Below are 15,396 nucleotides of genomic sequence, written 5' to 3'. Positions count from 1 at the left end.
CACACAAGTGGTATGCCTTGAGGAAGAATGACTAATAATTAATAATAATTATAATTAAAATGTTAATTCAATGTTGCACCTTGGATTGCTTGACTTAAATTTGGTATTAAATTCAACAAGGACACTGATATTTATTTAGCAAAGAATGGTAAATAATGACTTAGATGTCTTTGTCATCAGTTTAAAGCTACTGATAATTACAGACAAATGGACATTGGAATTGTAGGGTTTCTGCCCTTCCAGTGAACGTTTTTGCGGTGAAAAGTGAGGGAAAAGTTGATGAAATGGTGTCTAGGTGTTCAGGTGAGAGAATGGCTACATTTGGTTGAAAAGTGAAAGTTTCTAGCCGACTACGACGCGACCCATATCTGAGTAAAACCTGAGCTATATTGGGGTTAACCTAACATCTCCTAAACTTGATTTCCACCCCTCTAGAAAATCTCTGGGTTATTGTAATGCACTTAGTGCTAAATGCAGTTCAGAGAGCATACATTGCCATGGTACACTGACGATAAATGTGTCAGTATATTAAAATTTATGTTAAAATGATTGTTTTTTTAAGCTAAAAAAGGGTTTAAAGGCAGTGCATTCAAATTAAACCACCCTGTTAAATAGTTTCTGCATTGTATAAAAAGTTAATTATACAGTGTTTCTTAAGTTAAAGTAAGACTGTTCTATTGTTAAAGTTTAGAAATAATGGCAGTAATATAGAAAGTAGTACAAAAAAACAATTATGGCCCAACAGTGACATGCTTTATGTACAACAAATTTCACATTACTGGAAAAGTACTTTTTGTCTATTCCTTAAAGCAGTTTCACAATAAACAGCACGATGTCCATTTTTGGACATCTGTCACACCAGCTTCTGCTAAAATGGCAGTTCATTACCAATGGGGTAACCCCCATGTCTCACTATGCAAATCTAGCTGTATGTAATGAGCACTACTATGCATCTTATGTGCAATGAGGAGGATTAAAAAACTTTGATTTTTAAATTGTTTTGAAAGAATCGCTATCAGCTTTCTTAACACATAATTTGTCATGCTATGGTTAGCCTTTTCCAAATGCCTGTTTTAGTGGCAGTTTTGAACATAATTCAATCAAATCGAACAAAGTGAACAGATTAATTGAATTCCCCACACAAGGTAAAATGAATAGTTATACTATTTTGACTGGGATGCATGTTCAGAAATATGTTCTAAAGCATCTGGGACAAAAGGTGATTTTCACCAAGTGAAACTAAAGCAAAATGTGGTAAGCAAAAGGAACATACACTTCATACTGGAAGGTTCAAAGGATAATAGGTCAGAATACAATGTCTTAATTAGTGTCTTACTTATGTCATACTGAAATGTTTCAAATTCCAAGGTAATTGTAATGCAGGTCCCTGTTGAAGTATTTGAATTGATGTGACTGACAAAAAAAGTGGAATTGGATTGAAGTGAATGACAAAAAAAGATTAGGAAAGATAAATAAAAACAATATTTATATGTACAGAAATTAAACTTTAGTTTTAAATATTTCTTTCCTAAAAATGTTTTAAAAGAAGATTTAAACTGGATTTTGTCATTTTTTTAAAGAATATAAGGCTTTATTCAATATGAATAGCTCAATGCTTCATTTAAAATACACATGGTACATCCTTGAAAACAGACAGAATCAATAAATAACGCCAACATACATCTTTCAATAAATATCCAATAACTTTTAAAAATGTACGTTTCATGTATGTATTTTTTTAAGGAATCAGAATACAAATCGGATTCGCTGTCTTATTCACTACTGTATTTCACACAATATGTAAATCAAAATACAAAAAAAATGAATTTGTTTGACTTAAAAATGATTCACACATAAACAAAGCACTTTTGAGGTACAGTACTGCAGTAGGCAGTGAAGTAAGCAAAACCTGAGCATGAGTAACAACGTAATAGGTGCACAAACTGCTTTTAGCTGCATATTATTTAATTCAGGTTCCAGGTTCGAGGTTATTAATAATTTTTACTCTGGTTTCAAATGTTTTCAATCTTTTCAGTGTAAAAAAATTTGCCATTGTTTTGTTGTTTTTGTCCTTGGCAATGGTGTATCAGGCGCAGTGGCAGCTGCTGACAATCATGTCATTGAACGTGGTGAACGTGAGCTTCCCCTGGCTGTCGTAGTGCATGATCACCATGGGCTCGTAGGAGGCCGGCACACAGCAGGGTCGGGGCGTGGCTCCCTTAGTCATGCGGTGCAAGCGCGACTTGACCTGGGTGTGCATGCTGGCCGGCCTGTAGTTGCTGGGACACGAGCCGTCGCAGAAGTACATGGTGTAGCCCTCAGGGGCCACCACCCAATCTGACCAACCAATGTCCTTGAAAGAGACGCTCAGGGACTTCCGGCAGCACCTGTCCTCCCCCTCGCAGTCGTCTTTGACAGGCGCCCGCCTCCGTTTCCTCCTCTTTTCCAACACAGGTTCAGTCACTTCCATTTCCAAGACCAGCTCAGGGGTACCCTCTGGATGCTTCTCTCTTCCTGTAACAAACTCTACTTCTAGCACCAGAGGCTCCTCCATACTTGCTCTCCAGATTTCAACAGTGGGGTGAATATCTAGAGTCAAGCTGTTAGAATCTAAGACTTTTGTCAAAACAAGGCCATCATTCTTCAATGGCTCTTGGGCAGTTTTGTTAATTATCTGATGTATTTTGACTTGGACCTCTTGCCGAGGCACAGGCTGACCCGACCGGTGTTTGTCCAGAAAATGTCCACAGAGTTTCAGCTTGGCCTGAACCAGAATAAGCTCCTTCCTGATGAGATGTGTCTTGTGGAAGATGGCCCTGAATCGCTGGGTTTCGAGGTATTGAACTGTTGGGAGAAAAACTCATATTGTTTATCCTGCCTCAAACTGTGCTCTATCACATCCATTTACATCTGAATCTGGATTCTTGAACAAGAAGTTAAGATCTTACAATTATGTGCTTGATTATTATTATTATGATGATAATTTTCCCTCATAATTTGTATCATAGTATAAGTAAATAGATGTATATCATGAATATAACAATAATGATGATAATAATAATAATAATAAGAATAATAATAAGAAGAAGAATCTTTGTTGGAAGGCTTTATAGAAACTCAAGGTTGCCTTAGGTCAGTGCAAGTTAATAAGTGAAACAAAGAATATCAAATAATGGACAAAGATTGCACAGGGATAAACCAGCATGTTTGCATGACAGGATTAGGACAGAGACAATGGAACAGCAAGACGTAAGGGAGACAGAGCCAAAGAAAAATTTTAAATAGCTCTAAGAGATAATTGAAGGATAATACATTCTAAGCATGGAAATGAAAGAATGGGTAAATGTGAATGCACTTTTGTTACCAGAATTTTTCATACACCAGAAGACACTGTACAGAGTGGAAGATTCCATGTTCGTCATTAGTGAATGTGAAATACAGATACAAAGTTCACCTAGATTACGTCGTCCTCCCTGTTTCTTCACATGCCACATCACTATCAGTACAGTAAGCAGCATGACTGGAAGTGAGGGTAAAGGTGTCTTGTGAGACTCAATTACAAAGGCTTGTACACCTGTTCTGTCAAACTCCTCATATTTTATAGACATCATAATGCAACACACCTCTTTCTTTCTGTTGTAACAGGGAACACTAGAATTGGACTACAGGCTTGCTCAGTGGCATAGGCCAGAGATTATTCACTTACATTTTAACGATGGATAACAGTTTCAGTTGATAAAAACTCACCCTGAGCTGGTAAGAGTACTGTGGAGGCTCTGTTAACTGTGGGGCGCTGGGTCCCTGCAGCCTGGCTGTGGTTCCGGCGTAGCTCCTGAAGTTCCCTCTCATACAGGAAATACATCCTCCTCAGCTCTTCCTGCCGAGGTTTCACATGGGACGCTGGTGGTCCGTCCATCCCCAGAGATTCCAGGATTCCCTTCTTGACGGCCTCCAGCCACAAGCTCCTCTCCCCCTGGCTCAGGTGCGGCCTGCCGGCCACTCTGCTGAAGCAGCAGGCCAGCAGCAGTACACAGCTGAGGAGACGCATCACACTGCCAGAGCCCTGCACTGAAGTATCTTTATGAGGGGAGCAGCAGAGCCAGTAATGTGCGCTCTTGTTGACGCCTGTATGTGCGGGCGTGCGTTTCAATGTTGTGAATGAAATTCCACGAGCTTTCTTTCATTTATACTGAAGCCCTGCCTAGCCACGCCCCTCAGTGAAATCTCTAACACCAGCACTCCTTTTGTAAAGCTTTGGCTGCCTTCAGCAAATGTCTTAACAAGTATTCTTAGAATGGATGATAAACACCCTCATACAAAATAGCTGTTCCGTATACGTTTCTCAATGCCGTTTTCATGTTAGCCAGCTTTTGGAGATTTAAATGACGATAGCTAAAAATAGTTTCCTCTTGAGGTATTCATACACAACACATAACAAAGCAGAATGTTCATTCAAATACGCCAATCAATATTTTGAAGAATATCTTCATAAATATGTGATGTGGTAAACATGATTTGATTTGATGATGAACATGATGAAGACCGGAAAATGACCTCTTGCTTAACAAGAAAGACACCTATAGAGAAGTGGTCACATGCTCTGTGGACTCGTACAAGCAGAAGTCATGTAAGGGGTTCAAGTATGACTCAACTTTGGAAAGTAGTGCATTACCCTTCTTAACAAGTGGAAGATGACACGGTTGAATAATCATCTTAAGCAAACACTGTCAGCTTTATGAAAGGGAGCTGCTCTTTTTTTAGCCTTTGTGGTCAATTGTTTCATTACACGCACGCTATGCCACACCCTCAGGAGACCTACCAAGGGTGTGACGGTGACAGCATTTAGCTTTCAGATTTTCAGTAGACAACTCTTACGCTGCGTCTGTTCAAGCAAATTCAAAACAAACGTTATCAAGTGATCAAGTCCTATCATCTGTAAATATTCATATATGTGACTCTTACATGAGAATATTGTTTCCAGTCCTGCAGTCTTGCAGTAGTACGAGTACAGTCTCCATTTTTCCAAGTTATTGTTATTTATTTATCATATTCCAAGGCCATATACAAAAAACATACATTTTAAATAGTCTTAAAATAACACACACACAAACACATGCACTATATTGAATGACTCAGCTGTTTACCAGTACAATAAAGTTCATGTTAGTGGGATTTGCAATATTGTTACAATGTTTCAAAAAATTTGGGGGAGATGTTGCAATATATATACACAATGCTGAGTCATCTTTATACAAGCTTGTGTAAAAATTAGGTCTTTTTTCTCATTGTGAGGAAAGTGAAATGTGACAATCTCGTAATGAGGCTAGACAAAAAAGACAAACATGTGACTGAATGAGGAATAAATACTTAAGGCAGAATTCCAGCAGCACATGCTCAATTACCAGTGCACACAAACAGAAATGAAAGCTGACGTCTATGACCACACTTCAGTACTGTTACCCTTTCCGCGGAACAGTAATGTTGTAGGGTCTCACACAAGCAAAATGAACAACATTCCAGAACAATTAGTTACTTTTTCCACTTGAGTTCCTCTCCACTGATAGTAATGTATAGGTCCCTCTAGTGGCACTGGCTATAATAACTGAAAATAATCCAATTTTAGAGAGTTTCACTTAAGAATATGTTCAATAAATTTGTTAGGATTTGCCTAACCCACACAAAGATGCTAAAATTCAGAAATGCAATGTGGTAGTTTTAGTTTTCAGTTGATGCAAGTCGAAGTGAAAGGAAACACTGGCCATAAGGTTCCAGTGTCTAAAAGCCATCCATGTCAGCAATTTTTTTTAAAAAATCTTGCTTCTTGATGACTTATCATTTCCTGCCCTCTGAAATGTGTTCTATTGTAGGGTTGTTAAAATTGAATAACAACCCTATAATCAAAGTGTACATAAATCTTGAGGGACTTTTTCAGGTTTTCTCTGATGTCTGCAAAGTACATAACCACAAAGAACAAGACGGTGATCCGGCAGTCAGCTTGTTCGTGGCCGTGCTCCGTTAACTCCACTGGTAAAGTGATTTGGTTTATATCTTTAAAAACACAAAAGAAAACACTCCAATCACACAGTATTTGAATTATGCTTTTAAACACTTCAACCCAAGTCTCTGAACAGAAGTTTGATGAACTGCAGAAATAGCATACTATATTCATGTTAACTTGGTTTCATTTTATGTAAGCAAATACAGTATGTAGCCCTTGTTAGTCCTGAATAGGTAAGCATTGGCAATCCATCTTTAACACACTCAGCAAATTTCTTGAAGAGCTCCTCTGTGCCCAGTTGTGTGGGTCATTCCAGAATCAGCTATAGCTGTGTCCTGATATCTGAAGCGTTCTCGACTTTAAGTTCAAAGACCAGGCCGTTCCTGTAGACGGGAGTGGTGGCCTCGCACTCGGCTTGCTCGTGGCTGTGCTCCGTTAACTCCAGGGGTGCTGGGAGGCCCAGCGTCTGCCTCTTATAATCAGGATTCAGGGTGAGACTTAATCCAAAGGCGTCTGAGTCAATCTGCGTCTCCCTGTCCTCGTCTTCACAGAGTGTGGTTTCACACTCCTCCAGCAGGGGGCTCTGATCGAGGGGTGGCGGAGGTATGTTGCTTTTGTCTTGCAGATCATGAACCAGGATAACAGGATGCAGCTCCTCCTCCGCTGGATACAGTTGCTGTGACATCAGAGTAAATTCATTACATGACTAGCACCACTCAAGTTGTCAATCCTACATTAAAAAATGTGGGTCAGTCTCAGAATGCTGCAGCCAGGTGATTAGTCTTACCTCATCATTCCTGAAATTATTTGCGCGTGTGTCTGTTATCATTGGAGTTGGAATTTCTGGTAGCAGCTTATGTTTTAATCTGTTGGAATGGAAGCGTATGCAAGGAAATGCTAAATGTATAGTTCATTTCAAAAGCAGAGTGTGTGCATGCTCACCTAACACCTCCACCCCACCCATCTAATTTTAGACAGCACCAGCCTTTGCATTTGCCTTGTGACAATAGACAGGCACTGCAAATGACATTCCAGAAAGTCATGTTTTCAGATGGTATTTTTTTACTTAATGACTAATGGCCGATTTTTTAACCACTGATTGAATTACTTTTTTCAGCTTGGGATGGGATGGTTAAGCATTTTTAAGTGCATATTAGGTACCATAAACGTTACACACATCCAGTCATGAATCACAAGCCTTATGAAACATAGATGTCAAAAAGTTTTAATATGTATAAACACAAATACCAGGGCCCTGTGAACTTCATTTTCTTCAAACATTTGGTTGTTTGAGAAATATTAAACTGGGCACTGGTGGTCACTGCTGGTCTTTGATGGCCACAGCCATTGACTTATATCCTCTCAGATCAGAATGCGATTAATCCCTGAAACATTAGTACACATCCTACTGAAACTGAGCTTATGGGCTTTGAATAAAACAGAGGGTGAAAAGATAACTTCTATCCTGCTAATAAAGCTCAACTGAATCCTTGCGACCATGGAAGGGCAACCTCAGAATGAAGACAGGAGCTGGCATCCTTCAGAAGGTTTTTTTTTCTCCTCACCTTTTAATGATGAAACTGCAGAAAATTGTGAGGACCACAGGAGCAACAACGAGGCCTACAATCACCCAGTTCCAGCCAGATACGCCTGTATTTAGTGAGAGGAGGTAATAATAACATCACCATCTGCTGATGCAGGTTTTCTGCTTCTTTTGCATGTCAGCAATAATTTAAAAACATATACATAAATTTTACCAGTTTGTAAAAATATTCTTCTAGTCCACATGTCCACTGAATGCACATTACTACTTAGCTAATCAGACAGGACAATGCAAACAAATAATGAATGACCCCATGATCTGGAGACCATATCCTCAATGTAAGAGAATATTTGTATGACTGTAAGGCTAATAGAACATTCAGCATGAAAACAGTATTTTCAATATTGCAATACCTTGTAGTGGATTCAATAGTATCTCCTTTGTTGTGTTTGGTCCCACACCCATAGCTGTTTCCCCGGCAACATTTACAATGTAAAGGGTTCCAGGAGTAAGATTCTGAATGGTGTAGTTTGTTTGAAATTGTGAGACATTTACTGAGTTGGGGAAAGAGAGAGAGAGAGAGAGAGAGAGAGAGAGAGAGAGAGATGATTGTAGGAAATGCATCTCACCAGCAGAGGGCAGAATTTAGACAGTTGTGCTTTGATAGAATAAGAATAAACACTTCAGACCAGAAGGCAAAATGGACTCCCTACTGCTGTGTTTTTGAAACCTGGCCCTGTGGGTCGATGTGCTGGCTGCTTTTCATAAGCACTGAGCTCTCAGTTAATTCGGTTTAACGTGTCTTAATTTAATATCTCCATATTTAATCTGACATATTCCTTGCGGGGAAAAAAATCAGCAGTTGCATGTATATTGCAAATATGTAGTTGTTCATTCAACATATTGTCATATCTATTCAGTCAGACTATCTCAATTAAGCTTATTTCGTTGTTAAACATTTGTTTGTAGCCCCCTGAACTACTATTTTCTGTAAATAAATGAATGAAGAGATGTATAGTTGTCTGTAATGTAGCTCGCTACTAACTTCTTAAAAGCTCTGAAGTATACAGAACTTACACAGATGTTTTGACTTGGGCGGTTTAACAAGAGCAAACTCATTTCCTGCAGTCTGTGGCTGTAATGAAGAACTAACTGCTGATACTTTTTCCATGTTGTAAAATCCTCATTTGGACAAAATAAACTATTCAACCTCAGAGGGGAAATTCACCCTACCACTAACAGCAAGTATAAAATGCACACAAAAATATTTAATATAACATTTTTTATTTTAGTTTATTTAACCTTTATTTACCCAGGGTAGGTTCACTGAGCACGGATGCTCTTTTCCAAACGCCCTGCTTTGCACTCATACACATTCACACCTGGTAGCTGCCCAGTACAACCACAATCCTCTATTTTTGGCCACTGAGCAGCTCCACTGGAGGGAGAGAACCTTTTTTAGCCAATTAAATCAGGGGATGATTAGGTGGCAATCACCCCCCTGACTGGGGAACCCCCTACTCTTTGCGAATAGTGTGATGGGATCTTTAATGACCACAGTGAGTCAGGACCTCGGTTTAACGTCTCATCCTAAAGAAAGAAATTCTCGGCGAAAACACATGGTATAACAAAAACTCACCAAGAACCATATAGGCAAGAAGCAATACATTCTCAAACCTCAAACAGAACAAACTTACCTACATTTGTGTCATTCCCTCTTGTGATGTAAAGGACATAATTCTTCAGAAAGCCTTGCTGATGAGTTATTGGAATAGGGTGCCAAGACACCAGGGCAGAGTTGTATGTTACTTCTGCAACAGTCACATTTGGAGGCCCCTGTGTGGGTACTGAAAGAAAATGCTATTTTTAAAGGTTATTTTCCAACAATACTATACAATTTATATCCCAATGATCCCAATACCGTAGCTTCATTGTTCTGTAGTGTTTTACATTTACATGTAAATTACTTACCTCCCTCTGTCTTGTAAATGGGGCACAATGCTATCGTCTGTGGCTCATTTGCTCCAATGTGTACAAAGTAATGATAGCGCACAAAGTCTTTCATCTCTAAATGAAACATACAACATGCTTTAGCAGAGGCATAATAAAATACTGCAATGCTGAACATTACCTTCACCATGTCCAAATGCACAAATTTTACAGATGATAAATTCTATAAGGACTACTGGTATCTGAAATGTTTTATTTAGTTTAGAATAGCATATTGCACAACTTCATTTTTAGCAGATGAAAAATGCTATAAGGACTACTGATGACTGAAATGTTTTATTTTGTTTAGAATGGCATATGAATGGTCTTTCCAAAATGCTGAAACATTTCTTGCTCAAACAATTTCAACTTAGTTTCTCTATGCTGCCTGCTCACCTTTCCTCTTTATTTCATTCAACGCATGTGTGGCGTTTTTAGACATGCTGCTATACACAGAGCCTGTACTGGTGTCCCCTGTCAGCTCATACATCTCCACACATTTCTTATGTTTCTTCTTCTTCAAATGGTCAACCTGGTCTTTAGGGCAGTCTGAGGAGTGGGGTAAGAAAAGACCTCAGTTAAGTCTCTAAATGACACACACACACAATTCATAAACACGCACGCGCACACACACACACACACACACACACACACACACACACATACACACACAATTCATAAACACGCACACACGCACGAACGTACGCACACACACACACACACAAGATTTCTCTTACGTGTGAGGTGCTGTGCTGGGACAGTGAAAATCTGTTTTGGTGACTCCCCTACATTGTTAACAGCCGCAATGGTCACACTGACAGCAGAAGCAGTCACATTAATTTTGTACTGGGTGGTCGTCCTTGAGATGGTCTTGGGTTTTCTCTGACAAGTCGTAATAACAAGGGATAGCATGTATTTCACTCCTCCTACTGACTCAGCCTCTGGGGGTGCCTGATGGACGACATAACATGAAGTGACACAACAGGCCATAATTTAAATGGTAACTACAACATTCCTTTATAGACTATACATAGGTGTGAATTTGTTGCACTTTTTCATCTGAAGTGTTAAACTGAGCATCCCCTCTCCTCTATGCTCCCTCTTCACCCATGACTGCACTCCTGTACATGGCTCCAATACCATTATCAAGTTTGCAGACGACACTACGGTGGTTGGTCTCATAAATAACAACGATGAGACAGCCTACAGGGAGGAGGTCCAGCACCTGGCGGCGTGGTGCGCCGACAACAACCTAGCCCTCAACACCAAGAAGACCAAGGAGCTCATTGTGGACTTCAGAAAGATCAAAGGAGGCACGCACACCCCTATCTGCATAGACGGGACGGAGGTTGAGCGTGTCACCAGCTTCAAGTTTCTGGGCGTCCACATCTCTGAGGACCTCTCCTGGGCCCTCAACACTTCGACCCTGGTCAAGAAGGCTCACCAGCGACTCTTCTTCCTGAGGAGACTGAGGAAAGCCCATCTGTCTCCTCAGATTCTGGTGAACTTCTACCGCTGCACAATTGAAAGCATCCTCACCAACTGCATCACAGTTTGATACGGCAGCTGTCCTGCCTCGGACCAGAAAGCACTTCAGAGGGTGGTGAAAACCGCCCAACGCATCACCAGCACTCCACTCCCAGCAATTCAGACTGTCCAGCACAAGCGATGTCTGCGGAAGGCACGCAGCATCGCCAGGGACACCTCTTACCCCAGCCACAGACTGTTTGCCCTCCTTCCCTCTGGGAGGCGCTACAGGAGCCTCCGTTCTAGGACCAGCAGGTTCAGGAACAGCTTTTTCCCCTCAGCTGTCACCTTGCTGAACTCTGCACCACGGTGACAGCCCCCCCCCACCCCGGATACCCCCACCTGGACCCCCCCAGCTCCCCCCCCCCCACTCAACTTACTCCAATGACTGAACCTTGCACTGCCGCACCTTGCTAATAATATATTTATCATATTTATACCGATCCACTGTCTATACTGTTTATACCACACTGTATTGTATTCATATTTATCATATTGTATTCATATTTATTCACTTATGTACATACACCTTACTGCACTTTACTGCTTCTTTTGCACTTCTGGTTAGATGCTAACTGCATTTCGTTGTCTCAGTATGTGTACTCTGTGCAATGACAATAAAGTTGAATCTAATCTAATCTAATCTAATCTAATCTATGCATTTAAGACAGGCCAACATTCCTTCAGTAAGATGAAGTGAAAGTGTTGCTATGAGTGCTCTGTTAATTTCGCTTTCTATTCTATTCTACATCCTCTGATTCCCTTTGAGTCTCCACTTGATAGCTCATATATCCATACACTAGCAGCTTGTGTTTTAATGCTACATGATACATTTTTTGCATGAAAACCGGTGGTTTTTTGTCCTTCGACTGAATTGCATTCCTGAGCAGGACTAGCATATTTTTGTATGCTAACTGGATTTTGTTAACTTACCGTCCAGCTCAGCTTCAGCAGGCGCACACCCCTTTTCAGTTCCCCCACATTCCACTTAACCTCGGGCTGATTATGGATTTCTGCAACAATATAGGAAGATACATATTTCATCTTTTTATTATTATTATTATTATTATTATCTTATACAATTATTTTTCTTATTATTATTATTGAATCAAAATTAAGAATGACGCTTTCTGCATTAGAAGCAGTGGGGTATATTCTCCAGAGTGAGAATGACAAGACCACACTGAAGACAACAGACAGGGATCACTTACCAATGGGCACTTTACTGGCGTTGCTCCAGGCGCTCCATATGTGGGTGCGTAGGTGCTTGGCCCTACGTTTAATTCGGACCTCATAAACTGCATCTTTCTGGATGGTCAGAGTGTATTCCTCTGTAGAAACATTTATGATTATATCTCACTGTGCACAACCAGCCCCATACGCTAGTTAACCTCTGGGTGTCCTGAAACGTACTGTGGTGGCCTCAGGAAACCTCCAAACGCGTTTACTTGTTTCTACATTAGAATTAGCACATAGGATGTTACCATGTTTTTACCTTGCTACTATTTTCGGCTTTTTTCATTTTTAGGAGCTAGTTTTTCTCTCACTACTGTTAAGTGACCCTAAAATATCTAACTTTTGTCAAGTTCTGACATGCATACTTAAAACTGGTTTGGCGTTGCTTTTTTAAGGGGATGCTGTGAATTTTATAATTAATATGAATATAATTATTATATTATATAATAATTATGCCGTCAAGGCATACATTTTTTTATTGTTTTTGTACAAAGCTGATTTTGATGTTGTGGAACAGAAAGTTCTATTGGTAAAATTTCATTCACAATGGTATATGTAATTAATGTTGACAAATATGTGACTGTAAATGTAAGTTTTTCATTTACTGAAAATAGTTAATTTCTCTAAATGAGAGGTCAAAAAATTAAATATAAGAAAAAATACATACCTAGTTTATTTTCACCTTGTGTTTCCAATGTGTCCTGGAACAACATCAAAGAGATAAAATACATTCAAATTAAAAATCTGTTCTTAGATTTGCTAGAATCATTAAAAAGATGTGTGCAGTTGACCTGACTATGTAGCTATTAACATTCACATTTACATTTAGGCACATAGCAGACGCTGTTCTCTACGGCAACTTACAAATACTGTAAGTGCATCAAACAAGGCAAAAAGAACATCGCTGTACCCTAACAAATTCAAGTACACTGTTGACAAGACACAAACGCAAACTACTAGTTTGAAAATAGCTAGAATCAAGCAAGCAGTTATGTTGGATATGTGTTTTAATTAATAACTATATTCAATTTGAATATGTGGAAGACAGGTCGCTACTATGCTTTACAAGCTAGCTGTTATTCATAGACTCACATTGTAGTGCATAGCAGGCAATCAAGGCAAGAGGAGACAAGATATTGTTGGAAGAGGAGACAAGATATTGTTAGAAGAGGAGACTGCAAGTAACACAGCTGGGAGGTCATTCCACCGCTGGGGGGCAAGATCAGAGTTTGATGTGCATCCCCAGCATTGGCAGGGGACTCCCAAGCAACAAGAGATCCCAGACAGGTCAGAACAGACTGGAATGTAAGATATGACAGTAGACTGCATTTGGGTCACAGTGGCTCTTTCGGGAGGATTAGGCTGTGATTCAGCCCTACAGTCAAGAACCAGTGTTTTGAATCTGATACAGGTGGCTGTTGATAGCAAGCAGAGAGATGACAGCAGAGGCAACATATGCCAGCATTTAAGAGTGTTATGAAGCAATTGTGTCAATACCTCTAGCACAAGAGGACTATGCCGCTCCCTAGCATTGATGTCTAACAAGAACATTTTGTTATTGGTTCAGTCATCTTACATTTTTCCACGATTGTTCCCCCTCTCTTCGGAACTGAATCTCATTTATAATTGCCTCCTTTTCCCGCGGTGGGTTCTTCCAGTACAGAGTCAGGTTTCCGGATGACCGTGACATGCTTTTAATATGGGGAGCATCATACCGAACTGTAGACAATATATTAAAAGGGTAATGAGTGAAGCCACTCACAAGCCTGTACACTAACACAAAAACTTTGTCACACTGAAACATGCCCATCAAAAATAATCAAATTAATTCTTAAATTGGGATCACCCACTGGACTATGAGAGAAATAAATTGGCTATCAATGAACTATCTATTTTTTTTAACTAAACAAAGCCTTGGTTTGGAAGGGTGAATGAGGCACACTTACTTTGATCCTTCAGAACCATAGTGAAGTTGGCTGAGCGGTATTTAGAGCTGCCCATATGAGCATCCACCCACATGTGCATCTCTTTTCCGGTGATGACCCATTCATAGACCAGAAGGACATTATGGCTCCGTCCAGCATCAATGTACTTGCAGCTAATTCCCATTACATGTACACTAAAAACACAGAGGTGGCATAGATTTTTTAGCTGATTGGGATCATACTTTGTACAGCACACTTATTTGATTCACAGCAAGTGAGGCATGGGTTGGCAGTTAACTCACCAATAATGTAGTGTGTAGTTAAAATTCTCACCAGAAGCCCCAGGTCTCCAAGTACATGTAAAGTCTTCATCCATTTCAGTGGAATTCTTATAGCATTTAAGATCACTTGGGGCTTCAACTGTTGCTCCTTTTGAAACAGAAAGACAATTTAACAGTAAATTTAAAACTCAGACCCAGTACAATACCATGTGAAACACTGCTGTACAGAACACCAGTCTAAAACAATATGTTATGCCAAGTTTTCCAATAGTAGCAATCAACTGCCTGCAACAACTTATCGCTAGCATGCAATCTCCTAAATGTAACACAATGACAATATTATCTTATAGTTCTAAATGCCATAAAACTATATCTGTGGTATGTTTGAAAAAAAGTTAGAAGTTTAAAGAGCAAATCACAAAGACTATCCTACAATTGAAAGTTATATTCTGCAGTGAACAAAAGCTTTGTTCAGATAAACTGGTGGCAGACATGTGGAATCTAGATAAGTCTTATCAGTCTGAAAGTGAAGCAGGAAGCCGTCTCATACCATCCACTACAACCGCAAGGAGCATCATTAAAAGCACTCTGAACTTCATCCCACAAACAACCCTCACTAGGAGAAGATATTGTGTAAAAACGTCCTCTGCTTGCACCCTTTCTGATAGCTCAATAGAGTCTGCTTGGCTGGGGAAGCAATGGGAAAGTGACTTCCAGTCACCCTTCTTGTAAGTGAAACCTTTCTATGACAAGTAACGTCAGCGTGTTTTCGTTCTTTCTCAGGTAAAGATCACACCAAGAGTCTATACAACCACAAACCACAAGACTCAAGTGGAAGGGGGGAGGGGACAGTGTGGAACAATGGGGGGGAGGGCCTTAATGTGTCACAGGGGTAAA

At 39.9% G+C, this 15,396-nt stretch overlaps 2 protein-coding genes across 3 annotated transcripts; both read right to left on the bottom strand.

The window, feature by feature from the left end:
* Positions 1-1,384: 1,384 nt before the first annotated feature.
* Positions 1,385-4,715, bottom strand: LOC135252869 (inhibin beta B chain). Its single transcript, XM_064331484.1, has 2 exons — positions 3,748-4,715; positions 1,385-2,844 (listed from the first exon to the last, which is right to left on the bottom strand). Exons 1-2 carry the CDS (start codon positions 4,046-4,048, stop codon positions 2,087-2,089), a joined length of 1,059 nt encoding a protein of 352 aa, XP_064187554.1. The 5' UTR covers positions 4,049-4,715; the 3' UTR covers positions 1,385-2,086.
* A 599-nt stretch (positions 4,716-5,314) lies between these two features.
* Positions 5,315-15,268, bottom strand: il12rb1 (interleukin 12 receptor subunit beta 1). Of its 2 annotated transcripts, none has more exons than XM_064331478.1 (15): positions 15,050-15,268; positions 14,521-14,647; positions 14,240-14,412; positions 13,870-14,012; positions 12,961-12,994; positions 12,269-12,388; positions 11,991-12,070; positions 10,268-10,481; positions 9,927-10,079; positions 9,513-9,608; positions 9,239-9,388; positions 7,955-8,095; positions 7,564-7,648; positions 6,786-6,864; positions 5,315-6,674 (listed from the first exon to the last, which is right to left on the bottom strand). In XM_064331478.1, exons 1-15 carry the CDS (start codon positions 15,096-15,098, stop codon positions 6,321-6,323), a joined length of 1,998 nt encoding a protein of 665 aa, XP_064187548.1. In that variant the 5' UTR covers positions 15,099-15,268; the 3' UTR covers positions 5,315-6,320. The 2 variants fall into 2 exon arrangements, with proteins under 2 accessions (XP_064187548.1, XP_064187549.1); XM_064331479.1 differs by having other exon boundaries at positions 14,552-14,647.
* Positions 15,269-15,396: the final 128 nt, after the last annotated feature.

This window comes from Anguilla rostrata, chromosome 4 (genome assembly GCF_018555375.3).
Source record: "Anguilla rostrata isolate EN2019 chromosome 4, ASM1855537v3, whole genome shotgun sequence".
Lineage (NCBI taxonomy): Eukaryota > Metazoa > Chordata > Actinopteri > Anguilliformes > Anguillidae > Anguilla > Anguilla rostrata.
This window is presented reverse-complemented; position numbering and strand designations above follow the sequence as displayed.